Source organism: Phymastichus coffea, unplaced genomic scaffold (genome assembly GCF_024137745.1).
Source record: "Phymastichus coffea isolate CEN01 unplaced genomic scaffold, Cenicafe_Pcof_1.1 PCOF00037, whole genome shotgun sequence".
Lineage (NCBI taxonomy): Eukaryota > Metazoa > Arthropoda > Insecta > Hymenoptera > Eulophidae > Phymastichus > Phymastichus coffea.
The window spans coordinates 73,959-90,907 of record NW_026706848.1 but is presented as its reverse complement, the minus strand read 5'-3'; the positions used below and the strand labels follow the sequence as shown (position 1 = coordinate 90,907).

Sequence of the window (16,949 nt, the reverse complement as noted above, 5' to 3'; positions counted from 1 at the left end):
ACTACACGTACAATAGTAAATATTTCCGTAGACCAATTTGGTGTATATCCTTTTTCAAACATTTGCTTCGCATTACTCACTCTCACTTTATCGCCAACTTTGAACTTTGGCCTCCTTCTTGTACATTCTTGAGCAAAATTACGTAATACTTGAGCTTGATTCACCGTTGTCACTTGAATAGGTTTCATACCAATCGTTCTGTGTTTACGATTGCTGGAAGCAGCAGTGAGCTATGGTAGTATATCTACCCATTTGTGATTGCCGCGTAGACTAAATTTTATCCACATAGCATTTTTCAACGTACGATTGAATCGTTCACATATTGAAGCTTTGAGTAAACTATAAGTCGAGTAGAGATTAATGTTGTATTTTTTCATGAGAGCTTCAAAAGTTGCATTGTAAAATTCTTTGCCTTTGTCCGTGTGAAGATTATTTAGTACTCGACCTTTCACCAAAACAGATTTCAGTGCTGCTGCCACATCATTACCGGTTTTCTTTTTCACTGACACGGTCCACGCATGCTTTGAAAAATTATCAATTGTCGTAAGAAGCCATTTGTAGCCTCGATTTTCTCTAGAATAAGCCTGCATATCGACGAGATCGGCCTGCCAGGTCTCGTCTATTCCTTAAATATCGTACTTGCTCGTGGAGAATTACGTCTGGCTGGTTTATGAAGCTCTTCCACCACTTTTTGATGCTCCATGGGCGGACGACACGTCTACTTCTGTATTTTAAGTATCAATTTTTATCTCTGATTTATTTATTTTAACTAAATTACTAAGATTACTTTTTAAGTATGCTGTGATGGTATCTGTAACAGTTTTGACTTCCGACTGAACGATATGTTGAACAGTTTGCAAATTAACGACATCGTTGAAATTTAGTGGTGGAGCAACATTCTCTAATCTTTTATTTTGCAGATCGAAATGACCTTCTGACGTGAGCTTGAATCCAAGACTTGGTGGACCGCAACGGGCGTTAACTCGATGTCTAAGTTTACGTCCGAATACGTCAACGCTCATTTTGATAATGAACTGATGGTAGTAATGCTCTCAATATATATATATATATATCCACCCTTGCCTTGTTCCTGAATTATCGAATGAATTTCGTTGATATGACTATTGTTACCTGCTGTTATGATTGTTCAGCTACAAGTAATTGAAGACGATCAATGAGCTCATTTGGATCATCCCAATACACATAATCTATATTAATGTTGTTGTTGTTGTTGTTGTTGTTTCGTGCAACCTTATAACTAGGTAAAAATGTACCAATTTTTAATTCCTTCTCTTCTATCTTAGATTTTTTAGTCTTATTAAATAACGGACCAATGATATTATTAAATTTGTGACTATTATGTGCTCGTATAGGCTCATTTGGATTCATGCTTTTTCTATAAACGCTAGACTTTTCCAAAATTTCTCGATAACTCTTGAGATCATCTTGCGTTATTATACTTCTATCAGGCTGCTTTGTCAGAAGTAACTCCATTAAACCATTTGTTTTCGAATACTTGAAATCATCAACGCTTAAGGTATTCTCATTAAAACTCACTGTGGAGTTACCAAGCACATAAGTTTCACTTTTTTCTTTGCGCACACCATAAATCAAATCCAAAAAACTAGAGTCACCTTTATCCAAAGCATTTATGTACTTATCGACAGGTAAGCTTTCATCCTCGGTTAGTTGAGATAAACTGTGATAAATTTGTGTATTGTGCGTAACTGTATCATCAGTATTTTCACTGTTAGACTGTAGCTTTTCATAATCATCACTAACAGCACCAAAATAATTATTTTCATGTTGTGGTGTTTTCATGAAAAACTGTCTTTTTTACTGAAAAAACTTCAGGAGGAGAAGGAGGAGGAGGATTTTTACTCGCAAAATTCTTGATTGGTTCTAAATTTTTAATTGGTTCCACTTCACTCATTATAGTATTTAGCGGATCAATTATTGGCTTGAATGTCTTATTCAAGACTTTATCAGCGCAATTTTGACCATACTTCAGTAGATTATACTTCTTTCTGATTGCATCTTGCGCTTTTACAAGTTGAGAAAGTACATGTTTTTCTTTTTGATGATCCTCCATGTTAACGCTTCAACGCGTACTATTAGACTGTGTATTATATTACTGGTGTGATATATTTATAACAAAGCAGTCAAAACCCTTTCGATATCGTCCATTATTTATTGCTCTGTCCTTGTCAATTACTAAAAATCCATATTTATCATCTAGCCAACATTTCGCGCATAGTTCTTTAAATTGATTGTAAGTCATGTCCGAATTCACGTGATCGTCAAATATATGTTTCATATTTACTTTGTCTTATCGAAAAACCGCCAACAAATTAACGTTATCTCTTACGAGATGTTTAGGAATACAAGCATACGTTTGTGAGAGATAGAAGCATTTGACATTTTTATGTCTATCCATACAAAAGAAAGTACGCACGTTGTCTTGCTTCTCGCACGCGATGTCATCGAATATCATTATCGAATTAGGTAATGCATGCTTGGGATCAATCACTAACTCATGCTCTTTGAAGGGAAAATACTTCACTCCATCTATAGGCTTCAGCATCTCTTCCAGTAATTTATATTTTGGTTGATTGAGAGATTTCGAGTAAACGCCAAAAGACTATTGGTTTTACCACAATTAGATGGACCACAAAAAACTGCTGTGATACTATGTGGAAGTAAATCCCCATGACGCTTTGGTAGTTTATCTTCCCGTACGATGACGTCGAAATTTTCGACAGGAAGTTTTATAGTTTGCTCTTTAAAATCCATGCTCACGAGACAATATTCAAACAGTAACTGAGCCAATGGCTATATATATATTCACTTTTATAGTTTTTAAAGTTAGTCGTGTGTTGGACTTCATAGAGTGATGATCACATACAAATATCAGAGAGTGAAGAAAGGACGTGGATTAGTTAACAAAGTCATAAATAAGCTTCCCTTTGAACTTCATATTTCAGGTTACCAGTATTGTGGTCCAGGAACTAAATTGCAGGAACAAATTGCTCGAGGTGATCCAGGCATCAATCCTCTTGACGCAGCTTGTAGAGAACATGATATAGCTTATTCAAAAAATCGAGAAAGTGTAGAGTATAGAAATATTGCAGACAGAATTTTAGCTGAGAAGGCTTGGAAGCGAGTGTTCGATAAAAATTCTAGCATCAGTGAAAAAGTAGCTGCTTACGCTGTAGCTAACGCCATGAAATTAAAATCTAAATTTGGTATGGGAATCAAGAATAAAAAAAAAACAAAAAAAACTCAAGTCCAAAGGTCGCAAAAAAAAATATCAAAAGTTAATAGACTTGAAATATAAATATATCTTTTGTTTTCACTCCTGATATTTGATAATTTTATTTCAATTTCTTGATCATAGGAGTTATCCCTATAAATAACTACACTCTTGTTTTTTTTTTATAGACGTTTGGCAATTTTATTCATTTATTGCCACCTCAGTATACATCTGTTAAATATAAAGTGAATTATTTCAATATTACATATATTAATTAAATTAAATATAAACCTACGTTTTTTTATATGCTTTATATTGCAATGTAGATTAAATTAAAAAATTTTTTCTCCTCCAATATATAACGTCAATAATTAAAATTATAACATCAAATAAGTAATACAATAATTTACTGTCAATATGGTATAAACACATCATGTCTAGCAAAGTAAAACTGAGTGAATACGTTTGTATATCAAATCACTCGTGCTGTATGAAAATAGAAGAGAAAGATAGAGAGATCCAACAAGAGAGATATGAAGAGTGGGAGAATACAAAAGAGGAAAGGGAGATAAGACTATGTTTATTTTATAATATTACCACTAAATAGACTTTATGATGTTGAATATTCTCGAATATTGGTTGCTTAGATATTTTGTATCTTCTTGTGAATTGATGGTATTATCCGCAATTTTAATATGTACCGATTCTGCGATGCATCTTTTTTTGTAATTATCTTCTACATGTATAATTTAAAAACATTTTGAGAATATATGGTACCTCACAGCATAGCTGTTTGAGAAGATGGACAACATTTAGACATGACTTGGCTCGCTGTAAAGCGAGATTACGTTTTCTTACGTACTGTAGGAAAAATGATGTTACTCCTACTCACATTACAAACATTTTCAATCGAGTATTTTATTTCCATAGTAATTCAACCAATGGAAAATACATAAAATTAAAATCTGATTTTCATAAAAAACTACTTAATACTGAAATCTCTGATTTACATATACATATAAAATATTGTCAGAAGCGCTTAAATGTCCTTGCAAATCTTATTTATGGTATGAATATAAACCTAAAAACCATAGAAAAATTTAGAATATTTACGGAACGAAAAGCAAACAAAATTTATCAGAAATTAGATAAAAAATTGAGTAATAGATTTGATAGAATAGTTAATAAAGAAAAAAGAATTTCAAATAAATCTTATAAGAATAATCACAACAAGGAAAATTGGGTTAAAAATACTACTGACATACACATTCCTAATGAGGTCATTGAAGTAGTATCTTTGGGCCCTAATTACAACATACAAAATGATTTAAATAAAAACGATATAATAGACAGTATTACGAATTTAGAATTTTTACTTAGTAGAGAAAAAGATAATAATAATACGGACACCGAAAACTCTTTAAATGATATTAGAAACATTTTGATTAAAAACATTGAGTCCAGTTTTAACAAAAAAAGACATGTTAAAAAATCTGATAACAATTTCGAAAAAAAGCTCAAAGCAACTAACATTTTTTTAAAAGAAAACAAAAACCTTTTTTTCACTAGAGCTGACAAAGGCAACATAACCGTATGCTTATACAGAAATGAATACATTGAAAAAATGAATTCGCTGTTGTCAGACAACAGTACCTACACAATCTGTGAGAAAAATAACCCCTTAACCAAAATGCAAAAAGATGTTCAGTACTTCCTTACAAATTTCAATGACAAAGGATAGATAAAAAAATATTTCCCGAATATGCTTATTAACCAATTTTTCTTATCACAATCCCATACAACGCTAGCTAGAGCATATGGACTTCCAAAAATCCACAAAAATCATATTCCACTCAGGCCGGTAGTATCCACAGTTAATACTCCTACACATTTCCTATCAAAACTGATCAACAAGGCTCTTAAAGAATCCATAGACGTACCTAGATCACACATTAAAAATAGTTTTGAATTAAAAAAACGTATCGAGAACATATACATTCCAGCAGACCATATATTGGTATCTCTCGACGTAGTCTCACTATTTGCGAGTATATCTAGATATCTAATACTTAACAGCATATATAAGAGGTTCCAAAAATTACACAAAAAATCGATGATTATGTTCGACGAAATCATAACAACAATTAATTTCTTATTTAACAATGCATATTTTCGTTTCAATAATATTAATTATAAACAGATATTCGGTATTTCGATGGGAGACCCTTTATCAGCATTATTTGCAGACTTAGTCATGGAAGATTTGGAGACACAATGTTTACTTTTTCTGAAGGAAGAATTTAATATCAACCCAATTTTTTATTACCGATATGTGGATGACACATTAATATGCATTAGGAGCATGGATTTTGATCGTATTTTTGAAACTTTTAATGATTATAATTCACATTTAAAATTTACCTATGAGACAGAGGTTAATGGTTCTATTGATTTTCTAGACTTATCACTTACTAGAAGAAATAATGGAATTATTACAAACTGGTACCAAAAACCAACTATGTCGGGACGTGTTTTAAATTATAACTCAAACCACACATTAATCCAAAAAAAGAACATTGTTAATAACTTGGTAGATAGATCGATATTGTTATCTGATAAAAGTCACCATGACAGTAATATATCTATTGTAAAAAACATATTATATAATAATGACTATCCTGAAGAATTTGTAAATTCGTGCATTAAAGATCGCATTAGAAGATATACATACAGTCAGAACATTACACAGAATAAAAACAATAGCGAAAAACAGACAATATACTTTCCAATTCCATTTAAAAAAGAATTTTTCTATAAATGCAAATCAACACTAAAAAAGAGAAACTTTGTTTGCATACCAAAAATGACTAACAAATTATCCAATATTATTGTTCTAGGTAAAGATAAATTAAAAAAATATGAAAAAACAGGTATAGTTTATAATGTTCAATGTAAACAATGTACATCTAACTACATAGGCGAAAGCAAAAGAGCTCTAAAAACTAGAATTAATGAACATAAATATTCGGTAAAAAAAACGATTGAAGATCCAGATAACTCTAGATTTAGAACTTTACCTATACCAGCTCATATCGTGAATAATCCGAAACATGAATTTGATTGGGATAACACTAAAATTATACATGTAGAAGATAATTACAAAAAAAGATGCATCGCAGAATCGGTACATATTAAAATTACGGATAATACCATCAATTCACAAGAAGATACAAAATATCTAAGCAACCAATATTCGAGAATATTCAACATCATAAAGTCTATTTAGTGGTAATATTATAAAATAAACATGGTCTTATCTCCCTTTCCTCTTTTGTATTCTCCCACTCTTCATATCTCTCTTGTTGGATCTCTCTATCTTTCTCTTCTATTTTCATACAGCACGAGTGATTTGATATATACAAACGTATTCACTCAGTTTTACTTTGCTAGACATGATGTGTTTATACCATATTGACAGTAAATTATTGTATTACTTATTTGATGTTATAATTTTAATTATTGACGTTATATATTGGAGGAGAAAAAATTTTTTAATTTAATCTACATTGCAATATAAAGCATATAAAAAAACGTAGGTTTATATTTAATTTAATTAATATACAGGGTGAGTCATTTTAATTTCCCCAGTCTAATAACTTTTGAAACAAGCAAATTACGCAAAAATGTTTCAGACCAAAGTTGTAGGGGTTCAAGGGGGACATCTAGGGGTGACTTTGAAATTGACCTTGAGCTTGACCTTGACGGCTTTCTCAAGGTCAAGTCTATTTTTTTATTGGGAACCCCTATTTCTGACCTCGGAATCGGAAAGAGCGGGAAATTTTACATCCAGATAACATCTTTTAACATGGGTCAAAATAAACCCTTAAGGTCATGCTAAGGTCAAAACTATCCTGGAACAAGAATCGAACAATGTAAGCAAAATACGAAAAAATGACTCAGAAAAAAGTTGTAGGAGTTCAAGGGGGACGTCTAGGGGTGACTTTAAAATTGACCTTGAGCTTGACCTTGACGGCTTTCTCAAGGTCAAGTCTATTTTTTTATTGGGAACCCTTATTTCTGACCTCGGAATCGGAAAGAGCAGGAAATTTTACAGGATTTAAATTTTTTAAATTTTAAAATTTTTTAAATTTAATTTTTTTTAATTTTACGGGACTATTCTTGTTTCCGTTCCCTATCCTTTTTTATTTTTCACTGGACTGTATGATTATTATTAATAAATTTCAAATATTGGAAGTTGTTGCTAATAATTTGCTATTACAAGTCTATTAAATTAATGAAACTATTTCAGTATCAATCTGATGTTCTGCAAAGAAATAAGAGTAAAAGTTAAATACATAAGGATAAATTTCATGTTCAATGAAGAATCTATTACATTTGGAAGTCGTTTAGAAAGTAATCGCAATACGTTCAGTTGTGATTTCAATTTTGAAAAAGCTTTAAATATTACTTTTGTTTTAACCATGCTTGTGTTCATTGTATCACTATCATTATTTCTTCATATTTGAATAAGAGACCTTTCTTATTGCCATCGATCATATGAAATCTAATTTGGACAATATTGCCTCTGTTTTCAGTAATATTTAATTTGTATCATCTTTCTATGATCTTTGCCTTTGTTGATTTGTATTGAGGTTTTTTGAAAAAATCTTTTAAATATGGCTGATTTTACCCCAACAGAGATAGTTGATATGATTTGGATTTTAGGAGAATGTAGAGGTAATTACCGTGAAGCGTCAAGGTTGTATCGAATTCGATACCCACAAAGGCGCCATCCTGATTACCGTACCATTCATCGTCTTGAAGAAAGACCTCGACAAGGGCATCTACGAAGAAGTCGACCAAGACATGAGTATGATGATAGAGATGCTAGGGTTTTGGTTGTCTTAGGATTGGTTCACCTAAATCCTCATATCAGCAGCCGACAAATAGAGAGAGAAACAGGAATACCTCAGAGAACCGTTATTAGAATTTTAAGAAGTAATAGATATCATCCGTATCATATTACCTTAACGCAAGCATTAAACGCTAATGATATGAGAAACAGAGTAAATTTCTGTCGGTGGGCTCTACAGATGATTTTGCAGGATCCGAATTTTTTTAATTATGTCCTTTTTTCTGATGAAGCTACGTTTCATAGTACTGGCCAATTGAATCGTCACAACAGTCATTATTGGTCTGATCAGAATCCTCACTGGTACAGACCAGTCGATAATCAACATCGTTGGAGTGTAAATGTATGGTGTGGAATAGTTAATGGTCATCTCATCGGGCCATTCTTTTTTGAAGAAAACGTCAACGGCAATGCTATTTTAGAACTTTTAAGGGATCATCTCCCACTTTTACTTGAAGACGTAGATCTTGAGACTAGACGTCGAATGTGGATACAACTGGATGGTGCAGGACCGCATTTCGCTTTAATTGTACGAGAGTTTTTAAATAGAAATTTCCAACAAAGGTGGATTGGAAGAGGTGGTCCAGTTGCTTGGCCTGCACGATCACCGGACTTAACTTCCCCAGATTTCTTCCTTTGGGGATACTTAAAAAATACTGTGTTCGCCGAAGCGCCCACAACAAGGGAGAATATGATAGAAAGGATTAGAGTTGTATGTAGACAAATCTCTAGAGATATCTTACTGCGCACTATTGAAAGCTTCGAACAGAGGCTCAGGCAATGCATCGACGTAAATGGTAATAATTTCGAGCAAAACCGATAGGAAATAAGTTTATTCTAGTTTCATCACGAATTGTGAGAGGCAAGGGGACTCACATTAATAAAGCACCCCAAATCGTGAGAGGCAAGGGGATTCACGTAAATAAAGCACCCCGAATCGTGAGAGGCAAGGGGACTCACGTTAATAAAGCACCCCAGAGGGAACATAATCCTATTACGTCCACGTCGTTGTTCCTGGGTAGTGCTAAAGATAGGAAGTTTATGATCTTAAACATCAGCATCGTTAGTACATGGCCAGTCCCTTATTCTTTGGAAGTTTATTTAACAACGGTCATATGCGATAAAAGCTTCGCCTCGAAATGTAACAAAAATAAGAGAATTTTCAAGAATTTGACCTTTGCTTCACATTGAGAATAGAAGTACGACAAAGGTCTTCGATGCTCGTTAAACCTTTTGATGTTTGAAAGCGGCTTCAATTTCTTAAATAAAAACTGAAATATTGTTTATGTTCTTATGAAAAAAAACTAAATAGATACTTGAACGTAAAATTTCCCGCTCTTTCTGATCCTGAGATCAGAAATAGGGGTTTCCATTAAAAAAATAGAAATTACCTTGAGAAAACCGTCAAGGTCTAGCTCAAGGTCAATTTCAAAGTCACCCCTAGATGTCCCCCTTGAACCCCTACAACTTTGGTCTGAAACATTTTTGCGTAATTTACTTGTTTCAAAAGTTATTAGACTGGGGAAATTAAAATGACTCACCCTGTATGTAATATTGAAATAATTCACTTTATATTTAACAGATGTATACTGAGGTGGCAATAAATGAATAAAATTGCCAAACGTCTATAAAAAAAAAAACAAGAGTGTAGTTATTTATAGGGATAACTCCTATGATCAAGAAATTGAAATAAAATAGACTTGAAAAATATACACTGCCGGTCAGTCACTTTTACCCCCCCCCCCCCCCCCCCGAGCAAACTTGCTTGAATTTGGAAGTTTCATATTTTTGGTCAGAATCAACGTACAGAGACGAACGGGAGCGCATTTGAAAGTTCTTTCCAAGAGCATTCGAATAGTATGCATCGCAAGATTTATGAAATCGGGTTTCTAATTTTTTGAATGGAATATTTATCAATGAAAATTCGGAAATTTTCAGTCTATCTTTGATAACTTGCCAATTCTAGGGAAAAAATCCCACGAAAATTTTGAGCACATCATTTTCTTCCCTTTTCCAAACCCTATCCAAATCTTTCGTCAAAAAATGTTGTCCATCAAATATGACCCTTGTATGAGAAATTTTCTTGAAAATTGAGACGTTTTTTCAACTTTTTATAACTTTGTAAATAAATATCCTAGAAAAAAGTGTACATGAAAGAAAATGTTTCTTTTTTCATGTAGAATACTGTAGAATTTTTTCAGATTAAAAAAAATATTTGTTTTTATCCATCTTTCTATGATCGGTCAAAAAAAAAAAGTAAAATATTCATCTGCAACGTGAAATTGTCTTCTTGTAAAATAAAAATTGTAGATTTCAAAAACTTGTTGTTCCCATTTTTTTCCTCACAAGAACGTTGTTTTTCAATTATTTTTCATCGCTGTTTTTATAGCCGGTGCAAAAAAAAATATATTGTACAGGGAACGATAGTGAGTATACGTATGTGTGTTCACACCCAGTAATCACAGGCTTATTTAGTAGGTACCCAACACGCTGTATACTCAGGTGTTTACAAATAAAGTTATATACGAACGCTCACCATATGAAATGTGGTACCTTCTTAAATATTTCTGTGTCTACGATTATGAGCAAACTAGTAGATCGCGAGCGTTTCAAGTGTGAACAACTGTTTGTGTAATGTGTAATGAACATGGCAAAATCGAAAAATTTGTCTGTGCGTGAACGTAATAAGATCATTGCCCTTCATGAACTGCAAATGAGTAGTCACGCTATTTCAAAGCAGTTGAAAATAGACAGGCGCACAGTAGCTTATAATATTAAAAAGTTTTGTACATCTGGAAGTGTCGAAAATAGGCAACGCAAACCAAGAAGAAAAACTACTGCCAAAGAAGATGACTACATTTGTCGAACAATTTTGCGTAATCGAAAAGCCACTGCCTCTGAACTTACCGCAGATATCAACAAAGCTTTAGAAAATCCTGTGAGTGTGAGTACGGTAAAGAGACGTTTGCGAAAGAAAGGAATTTTCGGTCCAGTTGCCGTTAAGAAGCCACTTCTACGATGTGTAAATAAAAAGAAACGCTTACATAGAGCAAAATGTCATAAAAATTGGACTATTTATAATTGGAAAAATGTTCTGTGATCTGACGAGTCAAAATTTGAAATTTTTGGAAGTAGAACGAGAGTGTATGTAAAAAGACGGGTTGGTGAGAAATATAATAGTGATTGTTTAGTTCCAAGTGTGAAGCATGGTGGTGGTTTAGTTATGGTATGGGGTTGTTTTGCTAGATCAAAAGTAGGTGATATTGTGAAAATTGATGGAATCTTAAAGAAAGAAAGTTACAAAAACATTCTACAAAGGCACGCTGTATCATCAGGAATTCGACTAGTAGGAGCACAATTTATGTTTCAGCAAGATAACGATCACAAACATATATCCAAATTATGTAAAAATTATCTCTCAAATTTAGAAAAGAAACAAAACTTGAAAGTTATGCAATGGCCAGCCCAGTCGCCTGATTTGAATCCCATCGAACTGCTATGGGAACAGTGAAAAAATCTTGCCCAAGCTCTGTAACTAATTTATGGGAAATTTCACAAAGAGAATGGAGCAATCTCCAAGAAACCACATTGGACAAACTAGTCGCAAGGATGCCAAGAATATGCAAAGCTGTTATCAAGCATAAAGGAGGACACTTTGATGAAAAAAAAGTTTAATTTGTGTGATACAAGTTCTAATTATCGCAAGTTTATGTTTGTTAATTACAAAGTCACTATTGTTACGTGTTATTGTTATAAGATGGTGCATTTATTTATTCAAATTTTATTTATTTCGAATGATATTTAGCAAAAAATTTGGTTCATCGTCCTATCGCATTTGGTTACTTTTGTCTATTTTTTGTTATCTATTTTTTGTTGTCTATTTCTATGTTATGACATTCTACTGAAAACACGCTAGAAACAAATCCAGAGTGAATTAGCAGATAATCTTCAAGTTTTAGGCTCAATGAAACTTATGTAAAGTTATTATTTCAAACTACCATAACTTTCCAGATTAAGCATGTATTTTCATTTAAATTATGACATATCATTATTGTTATTGAAAAACAGTGTTCTTGTGAGGAAAAAAAATGGGAATAACAAGTTTTTGAAATCTACAATTTTTATTTGACAAGAAGACAATTTCACGTTGCAGATGAATATTTTACTTTTTTTTTGAACGACCATAGAAAGATGGATAAAAAACAATTTTTTTTTTTAATCTGAAAATTTTTTACAGTATTCTACGTGGAAAAAGAAACATTTTCTTTCATGTACATTTTTTTCTAGGATTTTTATTTACAAAGTTATAAAAAGTTGAAAAAACGTGTATGTATAAAATTTCTCATACAATATTTAATGGAAAATTTTTCTTGATGAGTGATTTGGATAGGGTTTGGAAAAAGGAAGAAAATGCTGTGCTCAAAATTTTCGTGGGATTTTTTCCCTAGAATTGGCAAGTTATAAAAGATAGACTGAAAATTTCCGAATTTTCATTGATAAATATTCCATTGAAAAAATTAGAAACCCGATTTCATAAATTTTGCGATGCATACTATTCGGGAAAGAGCTTTCAAATGCGCTCCCGTTCGTCTCTGTACGTTGATTCTGACCAAAAATATAAAACTTCCAAGTTCAAGCAATTTTGCTCGAGGGGGGGTAAAAGTGACTGACCGGCAGTGTATTACTTATATTACTTTACTTATATTACTTTATATTACGTTATATTAATTAAATAAATCATTAAATTTAATTTTAACTTAATTACTTATTTAATTAACTAATTTATATATTATTTAAATAGACTGGTAGAATATGAAATTATTTATTCGTTAAAGGCATTTGCCGCAAGCAACGTTGGAACCGCACGAGTAGCGGACGTTCAAGCGGCCGAGCGGCTAGTGCGCGGTTCGTTTTATTTTAGTGCTGTCTTAATTCTAATAGCGGGCACTTGATTTTCTCAACGATTTCTTATGTAAAAAATGACAAGGAACACGATGGTGCAAAAATTAAAAAAAAATATCGTCTTTTGAGATATCGTCGATTTCTTGAAAAAATTGTTTATAACAATGGCATAAATAAATGATTTGGATTTTACTATTTATATTTTAAAAGTGAAACTCTTTCCGCGTTCTTTAAAAAAAGAATCATGTCCATATCTTTATTAGTCTCCGAGAAATCGAATTAATAAAAAAAGTCCAATATTTTTTCAACAGTTGATAAATCGGCCCCTTATCAATATTTTGATCTAAAACTCTGCACAGATGTTGACCTCTGTATAAATAACAAGTCTACCAACTTTGAACAAAATTGATGATTTGATGTTTTAAACTGTTTGAAATAGCCAAGAATTGCCCAAATATGAATGGGAGTAAGGTTCACGATATTTATGAATTTTTTCCTGCAGTACCACCTGGATATAAAATTATCGAAGTTCCTTCAAATGTGATTTATCTCACAGTTACCGTAAAGTGTATAGATAATTTACAATTACGCATCGTTGACTAAGACGGAAATTTAATAAACTTTCGAGGTGAAGTGATAACAATTAGATTACACCTGAAAAGTACATGATGGGAATGTTTTACAATTGAAACAGTAGTGGTGGCTATATAAGCAGTAAAATATACAAACTAACCATCAGTCGTCGATTGAAAGTAAAACGGACAACACGGTGAATTCCGAGTGTCAATCGTCATCGAAAAGCAAAAGGATTGACACATCAAAGCATAAAGTTCTTAAAAAGTCTCGGTTTAAAAGTAATTTCTGATGAAAAGTAAATTGCATTATTTTTTTCTGCTTTCAACGAAATAATGGAGAACGTTCTAGAAATACAGTCACCCGTCACCTTTCACGAATCCTTGGCTCATTATGAGATTCATACTCATCAACCGTACACTAATACATCTTTCAAATATAGGGATGAAATTCGCATATCAATCCAATATCAAGACCTGTGTCGTTTACCATCTCGTAGCTCATTGCGTATTTGTGGTAGATTGTGCGATGATAAGAATGCAGTCTTAACAAATACTCTATTTGTGAACGTCATCTTTCACTTGTTTGAGGAAATTAGGTATGAGCTAAATGCGATAGAAATCGATAAATGTAACAACGTTGGTCTAACAACTATTATGAAAAATTGGCTATGACTTAATCCAAGTCAAAATTGGATTGCTGAAAATGCCGGATGGATAACAGAAAATGATCAGAAAATAATCAACGACGAAAGATATTTCGATGTCACTATTCCTTTAAACTTCATTCTCGGATTTGCTGAAGATTAACGCAAAGTATTGGTAAACATGAAACATGAACTAATTCTCACACGATCAAGCAGTGACTTAAATGCAGTTATCCAAACAACAAAATTAGTGGAACTAGAAACAATCATCGAAAAGTTCAAGATCGATATAACACACATCGAATGGCTTATGCCATAAGATTCTGCATCGAATACAGGCATCCCTCGTTATACGCGGTAGTTACGTTCCGAAAAAGTACCGCGTATAACGAAACCGCGTATAACGAGACCTTACACTTATGGGAAATTAGGGGTTACGTTCCAAAGAAATCAAAATATATGATTCAGTACTATTTATTTTGAAAATAATCAGTCAATTTTGCTTGCTTAGCTCTTCTCAAAATGTCTCTATATAATTCATCGTAAATCAATATAGCTAAATCGCATTGTCGTTTGAAATTTAAATTTCTAACCATTATCGGATCTTTTTGCATAGATTTTTCGGATGCCATGTTAATAAGATTGATAATTTCCACAACAGCTTTAGCATCGAAAATGGTTTCGGACGTCGTTCGTGTAAGGCCTTCTTCAGTTTCTTCTTCAGGCGGATTGTTCGAAAGTACTTCGATTTCTTCAGGTGTCAAGTCAGTTCTTTCTTCCACAAGATCTAGAACCTCCGATTCCTCAAGGTCTTGGAACCCCTCACCTTCGACTTCTCGAGCCAAGGCTATAACCTCTCGCACTGTGTCTTGATAATTTGATTGCTGCTCGGCGTCACTTGCTGCAACTACTTCCGGTAACAGCTTTTTCCAGCTTTGGTTTACAGTGGTCAATTTAACTTCAGTCAAAGCCTCTTCAACGAAGTTGATTGCATCCATGATTGAAAACATTTTCCAATATTGTCTGACAACATTGTCGGGAACAAAATTGTCGCAAGTCCGGTGAAGATTTACTTTTTGGACTAATGATTTTATAACACGTCTTAAATAATAAGACTTGAAAGTTGCTATGACAGTCTGATCTAGCGGTTGAATCAATGACGTTGTGTTGGGAGGAAGGAACATCACTTCGACATCAGGATGAGCTGTTTGCAAACATCCATCATGGCTCTTGCAATTATCAAGCAGTAACAAAACTTTGAAAGCGAGATTTTTTTTGGCTAAGAATTCTTTCACTTCTGGAATAAATGAATGCAAAAACCAAATCTCAAAATTATTTCTTGTTACCCATGCAGTTTTGTTCGAAGTCCAATGGACGGGTAGCTGTTCTTTATTTTTTCCTTTTAATGCTCTAGGATTTTCTGAACGATACACGAGCATAGGTTTGCATTTTAAATTTCCAGTGGCGTTAACACAGAATAAGAGAGTAAACCTATCTTTCGCTACTTTGAAACCTGGCGCTCTTAATTCTTCTTTCGTTAACCATGTTCGAGATGGCATTCTTTTCCAAAAAAGTCCAGTCTCGTCACAATTAAAAATTTGATCGGGAACAAAATGTTTTTCAGCAATAACTTCTCGAACTTGTGCTGGGAATACACGAGCAGCTTCATGATCCGCACTAGAACTTTCACCTAAATATTTTGATTTTCATTCTTATTTTCAAGTTAAGTTTTTATTTTTTATTTATATTTTATTTTTACATTCTATACCTGAGAATTTGACATTATGCAGCATGAATCTGGCTTTAAACCTTTCAAACCATCCTTTACTCGCGTTGAACTTCTCAGTTTTATTGTATTTTTCACACAGGTGAGTGTGAAAAACGATAGCTTGATCTCTAACTGCCGCTGTACTAAGAGGAATTTTTTTGTGTATAAGATCTTGAATCCAAATCATAAGCATTTCTTCTGCTTTTTCAATGAAATTATGACGAACAACTTTTGCTGCCTGAGCATGCTGGCCCAAAATTTGTGCACTTTCACGAATTTTCGCTTCGCTATCCCGAATCGTGCGAATGGTTGATTCATTTACTTCGAAACGTCTAGCAATTGCAGCAACTTTATCTCCGTCTCGAAGTGAATTTAAAATTTTTAATTTATCTGCCAAACTCATTACTTTTCGATTTTTCTTTAAAGGCGTTTTTCTTGGAGTTTTCATTGGAGTGCGTGGTGGTGCCATGATTTAAATTTGGAAATACTATTGACGTTATAAGAAAGTAGTGTGAACCAAATAGAAATGTACAATGTTAAAGATTATAAAAATTTATAAACAAAAACAAAAAAATTGAACTGAACATTGCGTTGAGTAAACCGCGTATAAGGCTGACTGTTACCGCGTAAAACGCGGGACGGTCACAAATCGCAATCCGCGTAGAAGGGTAATCCGCGTATAACGAAACCGCGTATAACGAGGGATGCCTGTACTCAAAAAATTCGTCTACTTGATATTCTGAAAAGAGAAAGAAGCATTTGAATGAGTTTTCGTAGTTGGGAATTATATGAGTATCCAATGCTACCTATGAACACAGGTCACGTATGGACAGTCAAAACTGCAAATCAACTGGAAAAACCACATTATGTCATCTTAGCTTTTCAAACTAAGCGA

General features: G+C 33.1%; 1 protein-coding gene across 1 annotated transcript; it reads right to left on the bottom strand.

The window, feature by feature from the left end:
- Positions 1-14,756: 14,756 nt before the first annotated feature.
- LOC131663666 (tigger transposable element-derived protein 1-like) lies at positions 14,757-16,523 on the bottom strand. The gene is made up of 2 exons (XM_058934197.1): positions 16,055-16,523; positions 14,757-15,976 (listed from the first exon to the last, which is right to left on the bottom strand). The coding sequence occupies exons 1-2, from the start codon at positions 16,521-16,523 to the stop codon at positions 14,757-14,759; spliced, it is 1,689 nt and encodes a 562-aa protein (XP_058790180.1).
- Positions 16,524-16,949: the final 426 nt, after the last annotated feature.

Coding starts and splice junctions, on each gene's coding strand:
- LOC131663666 (XM_058934197.1), bottom strand. CDS start 16,523: ATGGCACCACCACGCACTCCAATGAAAACTCCAAGAAAAACGCCTTTA. Junction 15,977..16,054: donor GCATAATGTCAAATTCTCAG/GTATAGAATGTA, acceptor CAAAATATTTAG/GTGAAAGTTCTAGTGCGGAT.